Source organism: Chaetodon trifascialis, chromosome 17 (genome assembly GCF_039877785.1).
Source record: "Chaetodon trifascialis isolate fChaTrf1 chromosome 17, fChaTrf1.hap1, whole genome shotgun sequence".
NCBI classification, from domain to species: Eukaryota; Metazoa; Chordata; class Actinopteri; order Chaetodontiformes; family Chaetodontidae; genus Chaetodon; species Chaetodon trifascialis.
Window position 1 is genome coordinate 25,281,854 of NC_092072.1, and position 23,222 is coordinate 25,305,075.

General features: G+C 43.1%; 1 protein-coding gene across 1 annotated transcript in view; it reads left to right on the forward strand.

Moving 5' to 3' along the window:
- The window catches only part of arhgef2a (Rho guanine nucleotide exchange factor (GEF) 2a), a 110,329-nt gene that overhangs the window by 59,901 nt on the left and 27,206 nt on the right, over positions 1-23,222 (forward strand). The window contains exons 12-17 of the mRNA XM_070985295.1: positions 2,161-2,332; positions 15,981-16,057; positions 16,212-16,384; positions 21,518-21,585; positions 22,184-22,372; positions 22,960-23,052. Coding sequence (XP_070841396.1) covers positions 2,161-2,332; positions 15,981-16,057; positions 16,212-16,384; positions 21,518-21,585; positions 22,184-22,372; positions 22,960-23,052 — 772 coding nt within the window. The remainder of the gene's footprint in view (positions 1-2,160; positions 2,333-15,980; positions 16,058-16,211; positions 16,385-21,517; positions 21,586-22,183; positions 22,373-22,959; positions 23,053-23,222) is intronic.

The window sequence follows — 23,222 nt, forward strand, 5'->3', positions numbered from 1 at the left end:
CTAATGATTAATGGGTGATATGAAGAAGAAGAAGAAACGTACTTTATTGATCACATCACACAGTGAGTTAGTTGCACACTACACGCCATGCTTCTCGTGAAATTATATTTCCGCATTTGACCCATCCTTGGACTGTCGATCCTCCGCGGCAGACCAGGAGCGGTGGGCTGCCAGCTGCCAGCCGATGCCGATGGTCAGGTGGTGATCTTCTTGCATGTTTTTAGTGGGGGTTATTACGGAGGAAACCCCGGGTGAACATGGGGAGAACATGCAAACTCCACACAGAAAGGCCCCCTTTTTTCCTCGAGCAGCAGTACCAGAGGCATGGTGGACACGCCACCAGCGCCACAGCGGGATTCGAACCGGGGACCTTCTAGCTGTGAGGCGACAGTGTTACCAACTGAGCCACCGTGCTACCCAATGCTACCCATATGAAGTAACACAAACAATTGCAGAGAGAAACTTATGGCAAAACAATGGCAGAATGAGTCTGGTGATAGTGAGAAGTAGTTAAAAAAAATGGGGATGCAAATGTAAAGTTAATTTCTTGAATGAATCGAGAGAATTTAGGCAAACTGACAGTATCATAACTACACGGACCAACTCTTACTCAAACCCGCTTGAGCATGCCTACTTTGCCAGAGACGCTCCGGTCGAGGTCTGCTCTGAACTGACACGAAGAGGCTTTAAGCTGCCGTCCGTGGCTCCGATCTGCCGGACGAATCAGGCAAGTCACGTTTGAGAGCCGATGTTGGACAGGGATGTTTCAGGAGCTGAAGATCTACGGTGTCAGTTACAGGCGAGGAACGGCTTCTGATGGTTGTCTAACCAGCAGGTCAGCAGCTGTTTCAGTTGAGTTAGCGACCGTATGGCAAGACCTTGGATTAATAACAATATGAATTCGAGTCTCTTCGATGGCTGGTCAAAAAGTGTCTCCAAAATTCTTATTACGTGACTAGAATTTTACTAATAAAAAACATGTCATGCAGCTTCACGTGGCGAGGAAAAATTAACTACTACCAAAAAAACTAGAAAAGTTCATTTTCTGAAGAATGAAATCAAGCTACCCGGCATGACTATGAGCAGCAACAAAAGACTGAGAAAACGATGGAACAAAAAAAACAAGTGAACAAGACTAAAGACAAAAGAGAAGATGAAACGAACGCAAAAACAGATCTGAACGAAGACTAAAAGGAAACTAGACTAGAATGACCATCCACTGCACGCTGCAGACGGTATATTGCTCCAGGGCATGTCTAATCACCAATAGACTGTTGCGCATGTGGGATGGCTTTCAGGGGAGCCATGTGATCTCAACTTATGGAGCGAGAATCAACTAATGATTCTTACAAGGGACTCATCTGCTTCTCACTGTGGTCAATCACATATATGTGACCAGCCACGAGAAAACCAGCAACAAGTCTCCCAGGGGGCATTTTGAGTTATTTACAGATTTTGAAAGTGTAGTTTCTAAGCTTTCCAACAATGTCTAACACATAGAAATCTGAAAATATTTGAAGAAGATTTGAATGTAGGCACTCCTCAAACTAGTTTGAGTGAGAAATCCGGCCTGAAAGATTCTCACCTACCGGGAGAGCCAGGTAAAACAGTGCTGCTCATTGCATCTCATCTCCTCAGAATATCTTAAAAAAAAAAAAAAGAAAAAAAAAGAAAAAAAAGAAACAATATTTTACTAGATTAGAGGTGGCAGTTTCAATTTCAATTTCAATTTTATCTGGTCATCTGGTTGCCCTTACAATTCACTGGCATGGAAGAGAGTGAAGTTCAGCAGGAATTTTGTCCCCTCTGCCATAACAGAGCTGAACAGAACACCCAGACCGTAATGCAATTGTGCCTGAGTTTGTGTGCTTCTGTATGTAAAGTTTGAGATTGGGCTGGTAGTGGATGTATGGTGTGCGATTCATGTATTTGTCAAATTTGATGTATTCTGTCCAGTTTAATGTATTTGTGTACTCTGAGGTTGTATAGAAGATGGAAACAATTTTCCTTGCAGAAGGACAAATAAGTCTAAATATAATCTAAATAGAATTGTCCTACTATAATCCATTTAAACTGAATCAACTTTGTGAGGTTCATTCATGCTCATTAATGCTGTCTTTTGGACTTGAAATGGAAGATGACTTTTACGCTGGTTGGTAGATGGAGGACTTGGAGAAAACACAGCGGCTGCAAGAGATCCATGCCAAGCTGGACCTGCGGGCTGAAACAAGAGTAAGGGATGGGGGACTATTCAAGCCTGGAGAGTTGCTCCGCCGGAGACTCGTCCATGAAGGGACCCTGTTATGGAAAACCCCAGGAACCCGACTCAAAGGTAAGCCACCTGTTTCTTAACAAACTTAGGCACACCTGTCAACCCTCCCGTTTTCCCCGGGATTCTCTGGTATGCTACTGTTCTCTCTTACTGTCATCCTATTTAGGTATTTCCTGTATTTCTAAGCTTTTGAAAAAAAAAAAAAAAAAGTTGACAGAGGGCATATCTACCTATTTGAGGTTGATCTGATATCCCCATCCCTGCCAACATGGGGATGTCAGATTGTGCGCCATGTTTGCTACATTCCACTCTGGTATCGTAGGTGGCAGTATGTAGAGCCTTAGCTAATTAGCTGTAACATCTAGTGGTGAGAAGTCATTCACCCACCAATAAAACTAGAAGAAGAAGAAGAAGAAGAAGAAGAAGAAGAAGAAGAAAGCTGGACTGCTAACCATCAGGGGCGGAGCCCAGATTCTTCTCAATCAAAAAACTTTCAGAAATATATCGCTCAATAAATTGTTTCAATGCATTTTTTCTCACGTGTGAGGTGCTAAACATTTCTTAAAAATATGAAATCTGGAGAAGGAGGGTTTGGATTTGATTTACCATATAATCTGCATTCACTTTCCTTCTGGTTTTCAATTCAATTCAATTCAATTTTATTTGTATAGCGCCAAATCACAACAGAAGTTGTCTCAGGACACTTTCCATATAGAGCTGGTACAGACCAAGCTCTTTTATCTACAAAGAAACCAACAATTCCCCCATGAGCAAGCACTTGGCGACAGTGGCGAGGAAAAACTTCCTTTTAACAGGCAGAAACCTCGAGCAGAACCAGACTCTGGGTGGGCGGCCATCTGCCTCGACCGGTTGGGTGAGAGAGGAAGAGCAAGAGAGGGAGAGTGAGACAGACAGACAGACAGACAGACAGACAGACAGACAGACAGACAGACAGACAAGCAGTCAGAGAGAGAGAGAGAGAGAGAGAGAGACAGAGAGACAGACATGCAGTAACAGTGACAGTGGATGTAATAACAGCAGTAGCAGTTGCAGTGGATGTCAGGCAGGGCCAAGGCAGGAGACGCAGCTGAAATCCACAATCCAGATTCAGCCACTGTCCATGGGAACCTGCAAGACGACAAAGCACAGAGACTCCGGGGAAGGAGGTAAGTTAGTAACACGCCGTGGTAGGACATGAAAGCGTGCAGATGCAGAGGGACAGAAGGACAGAGGAGCTCGGTGTATCTTTGGATGTCCCCCGACAGTCTAATCCTATAGCAGCATAACTAGGGGCTGGTCCAGGACAAGCCTGAGCCAGCCCTAACTATAAGCTTTATCAAAAAGGAAAGTTTTAAGCCTACTCTTAAATGTAGAGACAGTGTCTGCCTCCCGGACAAAGACTGGAAGATGGTTCCACAGGAGAGGAGCTTGATAGCTAAATGCTCTGACTCCTGTTCTGCTTTTTGAGACTTTAGGAACCATAAGTAGACCTGCATTCTGGGAACGCAGTGTTCGAGTAGGGCAATAAGGTACTATGAGCTCTTTAAGATAAGAAGGTGCCTGGCCATTTATGGCTTTGTAAGTAAGGAGGAGAATTTTAAACTCTATTCTAAACTTTACAGGGAGCCAGTGCAAAGTGGCGAGTATTGGAGAAATACGATCTCGCTTCCTGGTTTTTGTCAGAACACATGCTGCAGTGTTCTGGAGCAACTGGAGAATATTCAGCAACGAATTTGGGCAGCCTGATAGTAAAGAATTGCAATAATCCAGCCTGGAAGTTACAAATGCATGGACTAGTTTTTCTGCATCATCTTGAGACAAAATATGCCTGATTTTTGCGATATTACGTAGGTGAAAAAAGGCAGTCCTTGAAATTTGTTTTACATGGGAGTGAAAGGACATGTCTTGGTCAAAGATAACTCCCAGATTCTTTACAGTGGTGCTGGAGGCCAGCGCAATGCCATCCATAACTGCTATGTCATCAGAAAGTGACTTTCTAAGATGTTTAGGGTCTACTACTATAATTTCAGTTTTGTCCGAGTTTAGCATCAGAAAATTGCAGGTCATCCAGGTCTTTATGTCATGAAGACATGCTTGTAGTCTAGTTAACTGACTGGTTTCTTCCGGTTTCATTGATAAATATAGCTGGGTATCATCTGCATAGCAATGAAAATTTATTGAGTGCTTCCTGATAATCTTACCTAAAGGAAGCATATATAAGGTGAATAGAATTGGTCCAAGCTCAGAACCCTGCGGAACTCCATAGCTGACTTTAGTGAGCACAGAGGAGTCGTCATTAACGCATACAAACTGAGAGCGATCTGACAAGTAGGATTTAAACCAGCTTAGCGCAGTTCCCTTAATGCCAATGAAATGTTCCAGTGTCTGCAATAGGATGCCATGGTCAATGGTGTCTACCAGCACTAAGATCCAGTAAGACTAGTACAGAGACAAATCCTTTATCAGATGCAATTAGAAGGTCATTTGTAACTTTAACCAGTGCTGTCTCTGTGCTATGATGCACTCTAAATCCTGACTGGAAATCCTCGAATAAACTATTATTGTTTAGAAAGTCGCACAGCTGATTGGCAACTGCTTTCTCAAGAGTTTTTGAGAGAAAGGGAAGGTTGGATATCGGTCTATAGTTGGCTAAAACCCCCGGATCAAGAGTAGGCTTTTTCAGTAGCGGTTTTATCACAGCTACTTTAAAGGACTGTGGTACATAGCCTGTTGATAAAGAGAGATTGATCATGTCTAAAACTGAAGAGTCAATTAGAGGTAATACTTCTTTAAACAGCTTAGTCGGGATAGGATCTAAAATACAGGTAGATGATTTTGATGATGAAATTATTGAAATTAGTTGGTGAAGGTCAACAGGAGTAAAACAGTCTAAAACTGCAACAGACTGAGTAACAGTTTCTACGATTTCTGCGTTTGAAGACAAAACAGTACCTGTTAACGGCAGGAGTCGATGAATTCTGTCTCTAATAGTTAGAATTTTATCATTAAAGAAGCTCATGAAGTCATTACTGTTCAGAGCTAAAGGAATACATGGTTCAACAGAATTATGGCTCTCTGTCAGCCTGGCTACAGCGCTGAAGAGAAACCTGGGATTGTTCTTATTTTCCTCTATTAGTGCAGAGTAATAGGCTGCCCTGGCACTGCGGAGGGCTTTCCTGTATATTTTAAGACTGTCTTGCCAGGCGGACCGAAATTCTTCCAAATTTGTAGAACGCCATTTCCTTTCTATTTTCCGTGAAGTTTGCTTTAATTTGCGGGTTTGAGGAGTATACCATGGAGCTAACCTCCTCTGTTTAATTTTCTTCTTTTTTAGGGGAGCAACAGAGTCAAGTGTCATACTCAACGATCCTGTAGCACTATCAACCAGGAAGTCAATCTGGGAGGGACTAACGTTAGCATAAGACTCCTCTGTTGTATTGAGACATGGCATTGAATTAAATACTGATGGGATCATATCCTTAAATTTAGCTACAGCACTATCAGACAGGAGTCTGGTATAAGAATTTTTGCCTACTGGCTGGTAGTCTGGTAATATGAATTCGAAAGTTATTAAATGATGGTCTGATAAAAGAGGATTCTGTGAGGAGACTATTAAGTCTTCGATTTCAATGCCATATGTCAGAACAAGGTCGAGGATGTGGTTAAAACAGTGAGTCGGTTCATGTACATTCTGGCGGAAGCCAACTGAGTCTAATACTGAGATAAACGCAGTGCTAAGGCTGTCATTATCAACGTCGACATGTACATGAAAGTCACCTACAATAATTACTTTATCTGCTTCAAGAACTAAACTTGATAGAAACTCCGAGAACTCAGCTATAAATTCGGAGTAAGGACCAGGAGAGCGGTATACTACAACAAATAAAAGTGGCTGCACTGTTTTCCATTTCTCATGAGAAAGAGTGAGAACAAGGCTTTCAAATGAGTTATAGTCGAGTTTAGGTTTAGGGTTGATCAAAAGGCTTGAGTCAAAAATGGCTGCAACTCCACCTCCTCTGCCGCTGCCTCGAGGAATGTGGGTATTAATATGGCTCGGAGGAGTAGCTTCATTTAGGCTCACATACTCTTCAGGACACAGCCAGGTTTCAGTCAGACAAAATAAATCAACATTATGGTCTGATATTAACTCATTTACTAGAACAGCTTTAGAGGACAGAGATCTGATGTTAAGGAGTCCACATTTAATTCTCCTATCTTGTTGTACTATTGCAGAGGTTGTTCTAATTTTAATTAGATTCTTATGTTTAACTCCTCTTCTCTGTACTTTTGGTTTACTTAGTTTACGTGGTCGGGGGGCAGACACAGTCTCTATGGAGTGTTGGGTGGGTAACTGCTCTAATGGAGGCGCAGAGAAGCGTGTAGGACTGCAGCTCTGCCTCCTGGTCTCAACTCTGAGTTGTCAGGGGTTAGGTTCATAAATAAAATCGGTCAGATTTCTAGAGATGAGAGCTGCTCCCTCCAAAGTGGGATGGATGCCGTCTCTCCTAATCAGACCAGGTCTTCCCCAGAAAGTCTGCCAATTATCAACGCAGCCCACACCGTTTGCTGGACACCACCTCGACAGCCAGCGATTGAACAATGACATGCGGCTAAACATATCATCACTGGTCAGATTTGGTCAGATTTGGCAGGGGTCCAGAGAAAACTACGGAGTCCGACATCGTTTTAGCATATGTACACACCGATTCCACATTAATTTTAGTGACCTCCGATTGGCGTAACCGGGTGTCATTACCGCCGACGTGAATAACAATCTTACGGTATTTACGCTTATCCTTAGCCAGCAGTTTCAAATTTGATTCGACGTCGCCCGCTCTGGCCCCCGGCAGGCATTTGACTATGGTCGCTGGTGTCGCTAACTTCACATTTCTCAAAATGGAGCTGCCAATAATCAGAGTTGGTTTCTCAGCGGGTGTGTCGCCGAGTGGGGAGAACCTGTTGGAAACATGAAGCGGTTGGTGGTGACCCGTGGGCTTCAGCTTGGGACTATGCTTCCTTCGAACGTATCCTTTCCAACATGTTTGGAAAGGATACGGCTTCAAGATGTCAGTCATAAAATACAAGCGTTAATAGTAAAGAACAGAGCAAAAAAGTTTCGAAAACTAAGAAAACAAACAGGAGCAACTGCAACAGGCTTCACACATGGAACAAACATTTTCCCACACATGGAAGCCTGAGGCTGCGCAAAAGTTGACCGTGGCTGGCAGGCACTGCAAACAGACAAAGCACAGGTGAGGCAAGGGAAAAACCCATCAGCAAAAACAGAGATCGCAACTAGGCAAAGACTGGAAGTACTCACTGGGCTCAGTTCTGCATAACTCATGGAAGAGATCAGGATAATCCGGTGACCAGTCTACCTCAGCCACTTCCTTAAGTATCTTAGCCCCAGTCAGGCTCATGTGCTCCAGGTGCTCTGCCGGAGAGGCAAAAGGGAAGCAGAGAGCACTAGGAGCAGACAGATCTAGCGGATCATCACAATATGCTCAAGATGCTATGGAGGATCCTCTGCGTGTTTCCGTTTAAAAGGGGGCTTGTATAAAGACCTCCATGCAGGTTTAAAGACAGGTTTTAAACTCCAGTACATATTCGACGCCACTGAACAGCGCATGCGTGGAACACGGCAGTATGCAGCAGTTTGTTTTGAAGCTGAGGCGCATGATATGCTGCTACTATGTCGGCTGTGTGGAAATATTTCAAAGTGAACGACGAGAACAATGCAGTTGCAAACTGTAAGATATGCAAAATCGGGATCTCAAGAGGTGGGAAGGACAAAGCTGCTTTTAACACCACAAACTTGATATGACCCCTCAATACACTGCACTCCAGTTTACAATACACTGCATTGACAATATGAGTAAGGAGTGCAGTTCCAAAAAGCACAATACTGGCCTTAGGCTACTTGATAACAGTCACTTTTATTTGCTCATTTGTTTGCATTTGATATTTTGATGCCTATTTTAAGTTAAGCTGCTATTTGTTTTAATACTATTGAGTCTTTAATGTTGCACCTAATATGAAGAAAATTTTATTCAAGCTACCTCATAGAAGTTTACAATACACTGCACTGCATGCATGCAGAATTGTGCATAAGTGTTACATGTTAATATAATAGCCATTGGTAAAAAAAAATGAATAAAAATAAGGGACATCCTGGATCTTATTCTTTGCTCTTAGTTCGTTTCATAATGTTTTATAGAAGTATCGGATCAGGACTCGGTATCGGCAGATACTCAAAATCAAATGACTCCGACTCGGACTCAGGGGCAAAAAAAACGTGATCGGGACATGGTCGGCCCAGTTTGGCAGCAGTGTACCGTTACAAAAGTCAGTTAAAAGACTAGATTTGTGTCCTGTCAGCTGACGTTTCCGGTGTGTCAGCAGTTGGTTTATAACTCGAGTTCATCTCACTCCCAGCCTAGCAGCCAGTGCAGCAAGGTCATCCAACCCAGGTCCGGTCACCTTCACCACCTGGCCCAGAGTGGAAACTCATGCAGTGTGAAGCATTCTGTGGAGAGTCGATCCACTCCAGCTGAGACCATCAAAACGTCCTCCATGCAGCACAGGTTCTTGCAGGAGCCAGCACAGAGTCGTGCCTGCTCCTGCCTCTGCTTCCTCAATAAAGACTACACTGAAAAAAACACTCATGTAGAAGGCTGGCAGAGACGAGGTGTTCAGCTTGCTGGAGTCCATCAGAAACAGAGGCAGGCCCACCTCCAGACCACCACACTACTTCAGGATGCAGCAGGATGCTGCTTTCCACACCAGGTCCGTAGGCCCAGTGAGCAATCTCTGGATGAAATGGATTCGGAAAGCAGCTCCACTGCTGGCCAGATGGACTAGACCCTGTCCACCCTTCTACATAGGAAGGAAGGGGACACTCTGAGGGACCAAGTGCAACCTGTCCCAAAAGAAATCCACAAAAATTCTCTGAATTTGTGATAGAAGAGAAGCTGGCGATTAAGACAGGCCAACCGATGCCACAGAGCAGAAGAAACCAGATTATTAATTACCAGAATACAGCGTCTGTAAGACATTTAGGTTAAAATCCACTTCCATTTCATGAGCCTACCTTTGACCTTTTCTAAAACACCATCAGAATTTTTCTGTAAAAGCATGTTGTTGCCCAGAAAGACTCCAAAGTATTTTAGCCCCCTCTTCTTACAGACTAATGACTAATCCTCCAGGAAGACTGAGCCGAACTTCCTTTTAACAGGCAGAAACCTCGGGCAGACCAGGCTCTAGGTGGGCGGCCATCTGCCTCGACCAGTTGGGTGAGAGAAGGAGAGCAAGAGAGGGAGAGTGAGACAGACACAGACAGACAGACAGACAGACAGAGAGAGACAGACAGAAATGCAGTCAGAGAGAGAGAGAGAGACAGAGAGACAGACATGCAGTCACAGTAACAGTGACAGTGGATGTAATAACAGTAGTAGCAGTTGCAGTGGATGTCAGGCAGGGCCAAGGCAGGAGACGCAGCTGAAATCCACAATCCAGATTCAGCCACTGTGAAACCAGCAAGACAACCAAGCACAGAGACTCCAGGGAAAGAGCTAAGTTAGTAACACGCCGTGGTAGGACATGAAAGTGTGCAGATGGAGAGGGACAGAAGGACAGAGGAGCTCGGTGTATCTTTGGAGGTCCCCCGACAGTCTAATCCTATAGCAGCATAACTAGGGGCTGGTCCAGGACAAGCCTGAGCCAGCCCTAACTATAAGCTTTGTCAAAACGGAAAGTTTTAAGCCTACTCTTAAATGTAAACCACTCAGATCATGTCTCAGCTTCTGAAGCAGAGGCTTGATGGCTAACGAGTAGAGCATGCCAAACAAAGAACAGCCCTGTCTGACCCCCCTTTAAACGCTAAAAGGGGCACTCAGACCTCCATTAATTTTCAGAACACTCACAATGTCACTTTACAGAACCTGGATCTTAGCTATGAAACCTGGGCTGAACCCAAAAGCAGCCAGAGTTTACTAGATATACTGGTGCTCAACCCCATCAAAAGCTTTTTCCTGGTCTATTGAAATTAGACCAGTGTGTGCAGCCAATGATCCAGAGACGTCCAAACCATCCCATCCATCTGCGAGATGTTAAGAAACCGCCACCTGACCAGAGCCCCCTGTGCAGCAACGCCCAACAGGTTGGCTAGGGCCGACTTTTTAGATTTGAGGGAATCTAAAAGCCCTTGATCTCCTGTAGAATCAGCTAAACTCTGCTGCTGGCACAGCTGCTTAATCTGTACTTTGCTGAAATCCCACCACTGCTGGAGCCAGGCAACGTCAGATATACAGGATCTGTGGGTGAACCAGAACCACTCAAAAGCTGATCTGAAATCCTTGTCATGAAGCAGGGCGGTGTTAAAATGCCAGTATTTATAATGTTTTTTATAAAAACAGATCACGAAACGAGCACATGATCTGAGAAGCCTACAGGGTCAATGTGACAACTTTTATAAATGTTGACATGGTGTTTAAAAGAGTACAGGTGGTCCAACCTGGCCAGAGATAAAACACCGTCTTTACAGTGACTCCAGGTGTACTGTCTGTGGTTGTCATGGAAAACCCTCCACACGTCTGACAGCTCATGAGCTGTAGTCACCTGCCGGAACCTGTGTGATGAAGCAGGATTGGGCTCCTGGTAGTTTCCAGCTCTGGATACTCAGTACAGTTAAAATCGCCTCCTAAAAAACAAATACTCCTCATTGCTGCAGGTTCTAATGGTGTGACGTAAGACGTACAGGAAAGTAAGTCTGTCCAGCCTGTTGGTTGGTGCATAAACGTTCAGAAAAACCACAACAACATTTTGAAAGTGTGCTTTGACCTTCAATAAATAGCCTTGAATGATTTCCTCTACTTCACAGGAGGAAGGCAGGAAATTTCTGGAGAAAACGATGCCCACTCCTCCACTACAGCTGGACTTATGGCTCAGAAACACCTGTCCGTCACACCCCCTCCTCCACTCAGTCTCATGTGTCACTGTGTGTTTCTTGAGCTAACATCACGTCCAACTTCTTCAGCTCCATCAGCTCTTTTAACATTGCCTCTGCCTCCATTTATGTTAAGAGTGCCTAATTTTAACTCACACATGGAGAGATAGAAGATTACAGAGACACAGAACAATGCGATGTCTTTCGGACATCATTTTCATCATCAGCAGCTGTTTGTGTTTTAACTTTCAGAATCAGTCTCTTCAGGCGATAGATCTCCTGCTCTGTCAGACTGTCCTCTCCAATGTTTCCTGATCTTTTTGTCAGGGGTCTGGCTAACTCAATAAAAGCTTTTAGGCCTGAGAAGTGATCTTCAACCTTCACCAGCCTGAGCCCCTTCACTAACTTTTGCGGTGTCATCTAGGAAGATGACAATGGCACCATTCATGTGGGACGCAGACTTGACACTGCCGTAGCCCACCACCTGTCCAACCGGTGCCCGCCGCAATGGGAGCCTGTAGCGTCCAAAAAGGCATATAATTTTGAGAACTGGGTCAGACCCAGCGCGGTCGCTTCCACATTTCAAGCGAACCGCACCAGGGTTCGTTTGGAAGCAAACCAAGACCACCTCTCCGGCTTGGTCTTGGTCCGGTTGTTTGGTCTGCACCAGAGTTCGATGGTTTGTATTCACACCAGCCCAAAATGTCCACACCAGCGATGTTTTTGGTTTGTTTCAAACCAAACAAGGCAGGTGTGAATACATCCTTAGACTGCTTCTTTATTGATCCCAATTTGGGAAATTATTTTGTTGCAGTAGCATTAAAATACAGGCAAACAGAATGTATACACAATATTTAGAAAAAAGTAACAAGCAATAAATGATAAAAAATGCAAGCAGGAATAAAGATAAAAATATAAGAAAAACTAAATATATCATATATAATATGTATTGTAATGTATAATACATATTCTGTAATATTAGAATAATATATTAAATATATTGACAGTATTTACAAGCAAAAAATAGCGAGTCTGGGACTGAGGCCGTCTGGTCCTGCAGCCTTCCTGGTCTTTAAACTCCCGAGCTGATTTCTCACCTGGAGAGGTGTGAGAGACAAGTTGGAGCATGGGGACTGAGTGTCTTGTGAAGTGGATGGGGGGCTGGGAGGAACACTGGGGGGTGGCGTTGGTGGTGGTGAGCTGAATACTATGGTGGGGTGGTCAGTGGGGTACTTGGCTAGATTGCTGGCAGATCAAAGGAGGGCTGCTGTAGGGTTGATGTCGCTGGGGGAGGGGCAGATGCATCTTCAAAGCTGCAGAAGTAGGTGTTCGGCTCCTCTGCCCACTTTGAATCCCCAGCTGCCTGAGAGTTTGTCTTCTGGTGGCCTGAAATGGTTTTCAGGCCCCTCCAGACTCCCCTGGTGTTGTTCTCCTGCAGCTGTTCCTCCATTCTCCTCCTGTATCTGTCCTTCCCCTCCCTGATTTTCCTTCTGAGCTCCCTCTGAACAGTTTTCAGCTCCTCTTTGTTTCCTGACTTGAAGGCCCTCTTCTTCTCCTTTAAAAGAGCCTCAATGTCAGGATTAATCCAGGGTTTGTTGTTAGAGTGACACAGTACAGTCCTGGTGGGTACAGTGTTCTCCACACAGAAGTTTATGTTGTCCGTGATGGTGTCTGTCAAGCTGTCGATGTCCTCCTCATGAGAGTCACTGAATATATCCAACACGGTTGTCTCGAAGCAGTCCTTCAGAGCCTCTTCAGCCTTGTCAGACCACCTCTTCACTCTGTGGGACACAGCTGGTTGCCTGTTAACAAGGGGCTTGTAGACAGGCAGGAGATGAACCAGGTTGTGATCAGCTCTTCCCAGAGGAGGGAGGGGTGATGATTTGTATGCCTCCTTGGTGTTGGCATAGAATAAGTCCAGTGTTTTATTGTCTCTGGTGGCACATGTGACATACTGGATGAATTTTGGCAGAGTGGAGGACAGAGAGGCATGATTAAAATCCCCAGAGATCAGTAAGAGGGCCTGTGGTTTCTGAGTCTGCAGCCTGCTGATCATGGTGTTGATGACGTCACAGGCTGCATCGGCGTTAGCAGAGGGAGGAATATACACAGCCACCACTATGGCTTGTGAGAACTCCTCTTACCGCTTCTCTCTGTCCAGTCCACCCGTACGAGTGAAAATCTATCCAGCGCTACAGTCGCGTCTGTGTGCTGCATTCCCAGCCAAGTCTCTGTGAACAGTAGCAAACTGCACCACCGGTAATCCTGCTCATGTCGGGTCCACGCCGTCAGCTCATCCATCTTATTGGGGAGAGATCTTACATTCTCCATGATGACGGACGCATAAATGTATAAATGTATAAAAATAAATGTAATTATAAGATTATGTTTTGTCAGAAATGAATATGAACTAACTGTCTGAGCCTTGTCTGCCTCAGTTTCATGCTGGCCCAATTGATTAAATAATATTTTGTCATTGCCAATCGTTCTGGACCTCTAAACTTGAGTAAAAATCAGATGTGTGACAAGTTTGAGAACCCCTGGCATACAGGATATTACTGCATGGCTCAGGAACACTTCATAAAACACTTTCAGGTGTGCAACCTTTAGCTCAGTGAGACTGACTCTTGCAAAAAGTTCAAAAAGAGTGACAGAGTTCCTGCAGGATCTCAGCCAAAATGAGCACAGATTTCAGACGGAAGTTCATTTATCTTGTTGGGTTTGACCAAACCCTGTACAATAAACAGACATACGTTACAGAATGTAATTGGCCAGTTTCCAAGAAGTGGACGCACCATGCTTTGTTTGTGCCTTATCCTTGAAATGTAATAAACAATCTGTGTTTGTGTTGTTTAGGTGTGTATCTAAATGCAACAGACGTCACTAACAGAGAAGAGAAGAGAAAAGTGTCATTTGGCCCCTGTTATCAAAACAGGCTCCCACCAGTCATGTTATCTTACACCTCTGGATGGTACAAGGACATTCTTGGGTTACACAAATACAATGAAAGATCAAAGGATGAGAACACGTAAAATCACTTGAAAAGACCAAATCATTGCAGCATAAAGAGATCAAAATAAAAATATAAAAGTCTACAAGGTACAGAATAGAAAAACAACTTGGTATATGTACATTTGTACAGATTATAAAAATTTTGAATGCCAAAGAATCCTACTGCCATAAAAAAAAGTACTGTTGCTCGTAGTCTTATGAGAAAATTAACCACTGACATACTGTGTATTGTATTGCACTTGAGAAATACTATTGCACCTGACAAAATACTATTTCACTTGAGAAATTGAGAAATGCTAGGTTTATGTATTTGTTTATGTATACAGTTTATACAAATACAGTTGCAATATGGATAATAAATAGTGTTATTGCACAGTTGAGAGAAATATACAACTGCACCAGGTGAAATGGATAAATGTGAGCTTATATTAGCATTAATAACAGCAGTGCAAAACAAAAGTGAGTTTATGATGTAGAATTGAGAAAGACAGCATCAACACAGTGGTAGCAAAAGATGGGTTTGTCACATGCTCAGTCAGTACTTTTCCACTCTCTCACTCCCCTGCCAGGGAGTGCCACCTGCCCACTCACCTGATCACACACCTGTGATCTCTGGTTAGCAGACCTGCCTGCCTTTGACCAGTTCTGTTCTCCTGTTCCCTGGTAGATATCTGAGCCATTTATCTCCGACCACAAGTCTTGCCCTGCACTTCCTGGATCTATTTTTGCCTGTGATTGTTTGGTGTGTGCTTCACTATGGTGGCACGGTGGAACGACTGTCGCCTTACAGCTAGAAGGTAAAGGGTTCGATTCCTGCTGTGGGTGCTGGGGGCGTGTCCTCCACCATGCCTTTGGCACCTGCTGCTCGAGGAAAAGTGGGAGTTTGCATGTTCTCCCCGTGTTCACCCGGGGTATTCTCCTTTAAAAAAACCCACTAAAAACATGCAACAAGATCACCACCTGACCAATGGTGACAAAGGAAACTGGGTCCCCGGGCGCCAGTCAGATGGCAGCCCACCGCTCCTGGTCTGCCGCGGAGGAAGGACGGCCAGGATACCAAAATATAAATTCATTGAATACCTGTTGATGAATAAATATCAATAGAAAATTCTAAGTATCAAAACCTGAGTTTAAATAATAAAATATTTGAAAAAAAATCTTGAGATTTGTTGCTTAAAGTTCAAAGAGACATCTCCTCAGGCATGGAATACATAGCATTGTCAAAGCTTTCAAATGTATAACAGCTTTGGCAATAACCATTCCATCATCCATTTCTGTCATGTACTGACATTCTTGTCTTGGAACCAGTCAGTTTTGGCACCATGGAAAGATTCTCGTAGACTGCTGATTTTCAAGCCTGCCATTTTCTAACATTATGTGACACTGTATATCATGACTGATTGACAGATTACTCTGTCTGCTGGCTTTCTGTGGTCCTGACAGTCACGAGGCAATTTACACTTGTTCGAAATTTAATTCCTTCTTGACAGCGAGCAAGCAGAAACCTCTGAGCTATGCATTGGGACAGTACAGTTACAAGTAGAAGTGACAGCAGGAGCTTTTACAGACTATGTAGTACGACATATGGCTTTATGTTTGTATGTGTTGACATACAGTTTGTGCTTGATGGAAAAAAAAACAACTTGTTTTTGACTGTTTCTGTGTGTAACTTTATACTGTGTGTGTGTGTGTGTGTGTGTGTGTGTGTGTGTGTGTGTGTGTGTGTGTGTGTGTGTGTGTGTGTGTCCCTAGATACACAGGTCTTACTTATGACAGACATCCTGGTGTTTCTGCAGGAGAAAGACCAGAGGTACATCTTTCCATGTCTGGTAAGAAAATGTACTCACACATACAAACCACATTAAAATTAAATTTACTGATGTGTCATTTGATGTGCAGATGAAAAAGACAACATTTTGTCCCCCCCCTTTTCCTCTTTCTCTGTATTAATTTCTCCAAACAATTATTTGCTGTGTGATCCAGGACAAACCTCCAGTGCTGTCCCTTCAGAACCTGATAGTGAGGGATATAGCCAATCAGGAGCGAGGCATGTTCCTCATCAGTGATTCCTCCCCTCCTGAGATGTATGAGTTCCATGCTGCCTCCAAGGAGGATAAGAATGTCTGGATACGCCACATCCAGCGTACTGTCAGCAAGTGGGCAAATGCACCCATACATACAAACATACAATTTTTCTTTCTGTAATTTTAAAGGTTTGGTACACTCACCATACGTTATTACGCAATCCAAGATTCTGTTTTGCCAGACTTCAAGTTATGTGCTTGTGGCCAAACCACAGTGCATCAGACCAATAAACATCATATGAGAAACTACTGCAGTGAGTGCTCCGGCTAGCTTCCCGTCTGCATCCCACACAGGCCTGCAGAGAAGTTCAGAAAAACTTTCTGGTTCGATGAAAAAGTCTGACCAGTAGATTAACCAGTGTTTAACAGTTCCAACTGTGTTGTATCAGAGTGGGCCAGGTCAAAATGTGACAAATAAACAAACAACGTGTGTGTCAAAAGACCCAGAGTTAAGGATAATCTTTATGTTACTTGGGTATTTGGAGAGGATACCTGGCTACAGCCCCATTAGCTCCCCGAAAAATGTGTCAGCCATAGTTATAATTTCAGTCTTTTCCATTGTTACATGCTCGGTTGTAGTGTCCCCTACAAAATGCATATGATTTAGATTTATTTCTTTTTGGGCTATTTCTTGGGTTTTGTTCAACCTTGATGCTAGTGATTAAGTTCCTTGGGTTCAACATTTTATTACAACTTTTGTCATTTAGAGCAGTGATCCCCAACCCCCGGGCCGTGGACTGGTACCGGTCCGTGGGTCATTCGGTACCGGGCCGCACAGAAAGAATAAATAACTTACATTATTTCCGTTTTATTTGTTATCTGAGTCTGAACGATGCCTTATTTCGAAAAATTAGGTTTCACTCCAGTACATCTCGGTCATGTGACACGTTGCCGTTGAAATTTTACAGTCAAGCTAGCAAAATGAGCAAAAAACAGACATCGTTAAAAAGTTTCTTTGTGAAGGGAAAAAGGCCCAGTGAGGAGGCAGAGGATGAGCCTACGACTTCAAAGAGAAAGAAAGCTGCATTTAACAGACAGTACCAGGAGTCCTACTTAGAATATGGATTTATCGCGACAGGTGATTCCCACGCACCAAGCTCGCTCTGCATTATATGTGGCGATTGACTCTCTAATGAGGCAATGAAGCCTTCAAAAAAGAGAAGAGACGTACTTTATTAATCGCTCCACACAACCACCTGCATGCACATGCCATGCTTATGTGAAATGAATTCCTCTGCATTTGACCCATTCTGGTAGTCCTTCCTCCGCGGCAGACCAGGAGCGGTGGGCTGCCAGTCGACAGTGGTGCCCAGGGACCCAGTTTCCTTCCTGTCACCATTGGTCAGGTGGTGATCTTGTTGCATGTTTTTAGTGTTTTTTTTATGGAGGATACCCCAGGTGAACATGGGGAGAACATGCAAACTCCACACAGAAAGGCCCCTTTCCTTGAGCAGCGCCCACAATGCCCCAGGTGGGAATCAAACCCGGGTCCTTCTAGCTGTGAGGCAACAGTGTTACCACTGGTTCCCCGTGCCATTACAGATAAAAAATCACAAAAAATATGGTCATTATATTTTTTCATTTTTTTTTTCCATTTTTTTCCTGTGTGTGTGTGTGTGTGTGTGTGTGTGTGTGTGTGTGTGTATTTGTTAGATTATTTGGCTCTGCTTTAGTTATCCCTGCAAACTTGGAGAAAAAATTAACCCAGTTGGGACACAGTTGATTTCAGAATACCAAGTATCAGAATCAGAATCAGAAATACTTTATTGATCCCTGAAGGGAAATTCTTTCTGTTACAGGTGCTCCTTAAAAGAATAGAAAAGATAGAGAGATTTACATGTATTTACAAAAATAAGTTATATGACAGTGTGAAAAATAAATGTATGACAGATTAAATGTATGACAGTGTGTAGCTCAGGAGGTAGAGTTCACTTATCAGAAGGTGAGTGGTTCAATCCTTTAAGCACTATATCAGTCTAGTCTTGTGGAGAATCTGGTCATGAGGGCAGAGTGTGCGCAGGTAGGAAGGAATGTAGATAGACAGGCAGTTTGACTATCCAGTCATTTCATTCAGGCTGAATGAAATGATTGAATGGGCTTTCAGATGATCCTGAGTCAACCCTGTACAGGAAGTACTGGACCAGCTCTCTCTAAAGGATCCAATTCTCAGTCCTACAGAGTTTTACCCTAATAGGCTATAAGTGAGAACTTATTTAAACTGCTGGTGTGGAGTCACACCTAGCTTCTAACTACCTACACCCAGTTGCCTACCCTGCATCCTCTGATACTGCACCTGACTGAGTAGACCTTGAGTCAGGAACAAGATATCAGTCACGTCCACTAATGGCAGCTCTTGGTATGGTGTTAGAATGAAATTAAGTGGCAAAGGATAAGGCCCAAGGGTTTGTTAATTTCTTTTGGCTACAGTAATCTTTAAGAACCTTTTAAGATATTAGTCACAACATTTTTCTGCCATCAGAGAACTAAAAAAAAATAAAGAGTAAAGTAAATAAAGGATTGTCCAATAATTTCTACTTTGATTATTTATTTGCAATTTATATATTAAATAAATCAATCAATTAGTTGAAACAATTAGAACATATAACTCTAAAACTATAGCTAAATCATCAAGCATCTCATTGTATTGAGAGACAGAGAGATTGGTTATCTTGCCAGTGCAGCTTGTCTCTTCCTGCAGCAGTGTGGAATATATATATATATGTGTATATATATATATATATATGTACTCTGTGATACACTCTGTCAGGTCGTTGATGTCCCCCCCATGTGGTTCACACAACACGTACACGACACGCAACTTCCCCGTCAGCCTTCTGAGGGATGTAAACAATGATCACAATGGCCGATGTGAACTCCCGAGGCAAATAAAAAGGCCACATCCCCACAGCTATCAGTTCAGTATCTGAGCTACAGAAACATTTCTTAACAGTAACATGTCCAGGATTACACTGTAAGAGCCGATTCTTTGTTGGAAGCCCAAGAATGGTCCGGAGCAATCTTTAGTTCACAGTCAAAGTATTCATTGAGGTCACATATAAAGCAATGCAGCGCTGGTCTCAGACTGACAGAGTTCCGGCAGGATCTCCACCAGAATGAGCAAAGATTTCAGGCGAAAGTTCAGTTCAGTTCAATTCAATTCAATTCAATTCAATTCAATTCAATTCAATTCAATTCAATTCAATTCAATTCAATTCAATTCAATTCAATTCAATTCAATTCAATTCAATTCAATTCAATTCAATTCAATTCAATTCAATTCAATTCAATTCAATTCAATTCAATTCAATTCGTATAGCACCAAATCACAACAGACACTTTCCATATAGAGCTGGTACAGACCAAGCTCTTTTATCTACAGAGAACCAACAATTCCCCCATGAGCAAGCACTTGGCGACAGTGGCGAGGAAAAACTTCCTTTTAACAGGCAGAAACCTCAGGCAGAACCAGACTCTGGGTGGGCAGCCATCTGCCTCGACCGGTTGTGTGAGAGAGGGAGAGACAGAGAGACACAGAGAGAGAGAGACAGAGAGACAGACATGCAGTCACAATAACAGTGACAGTGGATGTAATAAGAGTAGTAGCAGTTGCAGTGGATGTCAGGCAGGGCCAAGGCAGGAGACGCAGCTGCAATCCACAATCCAGATTCAGCCACTGTGTAACCTGCAAGGCGACCAAGCACAGAGACTCCAGGGAAGGAGCTAAGTTAGCAACACGCCGTGGTAGGACATGAAAGCGTGCAGATGGAGGGGGACAGAAGGACAGAGGAGCTCGGTGTATCTTTGGAGGTCCCCCGACAGTCTAATCCTTCACATTTATCTTCTTGGGTTTGACTGAGCCCCGTACAATAAACAGACATACATTAAAGAATGTAATTGGCTTTTCCCCAAGACATACCATATCTTTGTCCTAGACATGTGATAAACAACCTGTATGTGTGTGTGTTGTCTTGAGGTGTGGAACTGATGCAACACACATCACTAACAGACAGGCTATGAAGGACATTTGTTCCAGAACATACAAGTGCAATAAAGATCATGGGATGAGCACACATGAGATCACTTTAAAGGACCAAATTGTTACAACACTACTTCTCATTCACAAACAGTGCAGTCCCTCTTCCCTTCTTCTTACCACACTGAGCCACATCTCTGTCTGCCCTCACACAGCTGAAGGTGGGTACCTTCACGCTCTGAGTCTGAGTGACGCCAGGACTCGATAAAGGCCAGTAGGCTGCACTGTCAGTATTCCCACTGAGTCCTGACCAGTGCGACAAGCTCGTCCATCTTATTTACCTTATCTTATAAGGTATTTAAGAGCTCATGTTCCCCATGATGATCACTGGAATGGCCCCATGCCTTTACATAGTTGTACATAGTTGTATCTGACAATCGTGCATAAATTCAGAAAGAGCACAAGACTGAACTCACTGGTGTGTCCAAACAATGCTGTCAGTAATGATGGAATGATGCCCAGACACATGACATTGAAGATGAGATGATGAGAGATGAGATGTGTGCACTCGCATGCAAACTATCAATCACAGGTCATAATGACTATTTGAAAAATGTCAGCAGCATCTAGAAATCCTCAGTGGCACTGTCCTTTAAGGAACTTCAACACTGTGTTCAAGTGTGGTAGTTGCAGCTTGGGCTGGACTGGGGACCTGGTGTCTACCTCTCCCAAATCCAGCCCAAGAAGCCCCACTTCCACTATATGGTGACTAATTGTTCAGTTCTTCCTTTTCTCCTGGGTTCCCTTCTATATAGGTACATATTGCACAGGCGCACACACACATTTAAACATTTACACACCCACACCCTACAATTTGTAGACATAACCCATAGTCCCTGCAACCCCGACACAATTGTTGCAACGCATGCACCACTGTATCCTCATAATTTACCCAAAACCCTACTTTCATTGTCGATAAATGACGAGAAATACATAAGTCCTAATGAACAGCAGTTTTCCTTTAACTCTTTAGCATGACATGATACGTGGTTATGCATCATTGTTACTGTATCTCTGCATCTAGTATCGGTGTCTAATATGTCTCAGTAAATCTTTACAAGTCTAATAATATAAGTAAAAGAACTTTAGAAGTACAACAAAAAACAAATGAAAAAAAAAAACATCCATCTCTGAGAAAAGGATTTGTGTGGTCTGGACTTTTTTGTGCTCAGGTGTCCATCAAGAGAGGAGTTCCCCCTCATAGAGACTGAACACAAGGCCCATCTGAGGAGACTCAAAGGTGAGAAGACAAACATTAATGACACAGTGAAAGAAACATTTTCATGTGGCACCTCTGCTATACAGTTCCACTCCTTTTAACCTGTTTCCATATTTCTGAGTAATCATGATTAATTCTTTTTGTTACTATGAATTCCTGTTCCGGCTTAAAAGAATATTCATACTCTTTTTTTGAAGTTGATGAGACTTAAATGTAAAACAAATGGAATATATACTTATTGCCACATGTCTACAATTAAATGCTAAAGAGTAGTTTTTCCTTTTTCATTTTTGTGTTTTGATGCTGTTTATATCATGGCCATGAAGAGTACTAATTTCTGACTGTCTAGCAGGTGTTGAAATGCTCAATGTATACAGTATTAAACCTTTAGTGCCACAAATAAGCGGAGCAAAAAATTTTACTTTTCAGAGAATGATGCCAGGTAGGTAAGTTATGACACTTATGGTGTTAGTGTAATAATGCACTCCATGGTGTCTTTGTAAAAACAATGGACCACTTTTTTCGTGTCTTGGTGCCTTGCAGCACATTTTGCCTATGTGTGTGCTAGGTGACTTGATTTAGATGCATGATTAATTAATCCTCACCCAACACCCAATAGCTGACCTCCAGCAGAAGGACCGGGAAATGCTGGAGCTCCTGCAGGAGAGGGTGACTCTATTCTGTGAGCTGGCAGAGTTGACAAGTGGCCAGGAGGGCCTACAGCCTCCCATCACTCGTTACTTGTTCAGAGCAGACACACCACAAGCTCCACGTGCAGAGAAACTACTACTGGATGCCACAGCTGAGGGTAACACATCAATTTTCATGTCAGTCACATCCACATCCAACCCCAATTTGACAGGACAAAGGCATCATACTCTATTTGTTAGTTTGTCAGTGCCTTGATATAACAGGTTGACTTTGGTAACTGTTGATATGGTGCTGTGACTGGGTCAACTCTAGACACTAGAATTAGACTGGTGCCAAAATTTTCTCCATTAATGTAATACACTTCAAAAATGCAGGTTCAAATATCAGTGAAAATATTCTAGATAAGCGCATTCTTTTTTTGTATGTATGTGTGGACTAGGTATTTGTGTATGATGTACTGTATATACAAGCACTATTGTTACATTTGCCAAGGATGTAACAAGGATGCTTTTTGTTTCTAATTGTTTGTTTGTTTGTCTGTTTGTCAGCAGGACTAGAGAAAGACCACAAGTTTGATTTTCATGAAGCAACTGTAGACATACTCACAGTCCACATTCACACGTACCAGTAATCATCTGGGGTAGCTTACATACATAGCTCTTCAAACTTCATACAGAAAGCAGTTGTGATGGAGCACTCAGGGACAATGGTTTCATGGTAGAACATGTTTGTGTGTTTCCATAGTTGACAGGTTGAGTGAGCTCCTTCTGGGCTCCAGCATGGATGGATGGATGGCTCTTCCGTGCCATCACAACCACATGGAGGTGGTAGAAACCAGTGAGTCATTTAAGACTGCATTCTGTTCAACATAAGATAAGCTTTTACTGGCTCATCATTGCTGTCCAGCAACACAAACATAGAAAAATAAAAGAATATTTAGAGGAACATACGAGATATATAGAACAGACAAATCCTGTGACTCATACATACAACACTTTCAGAACGCT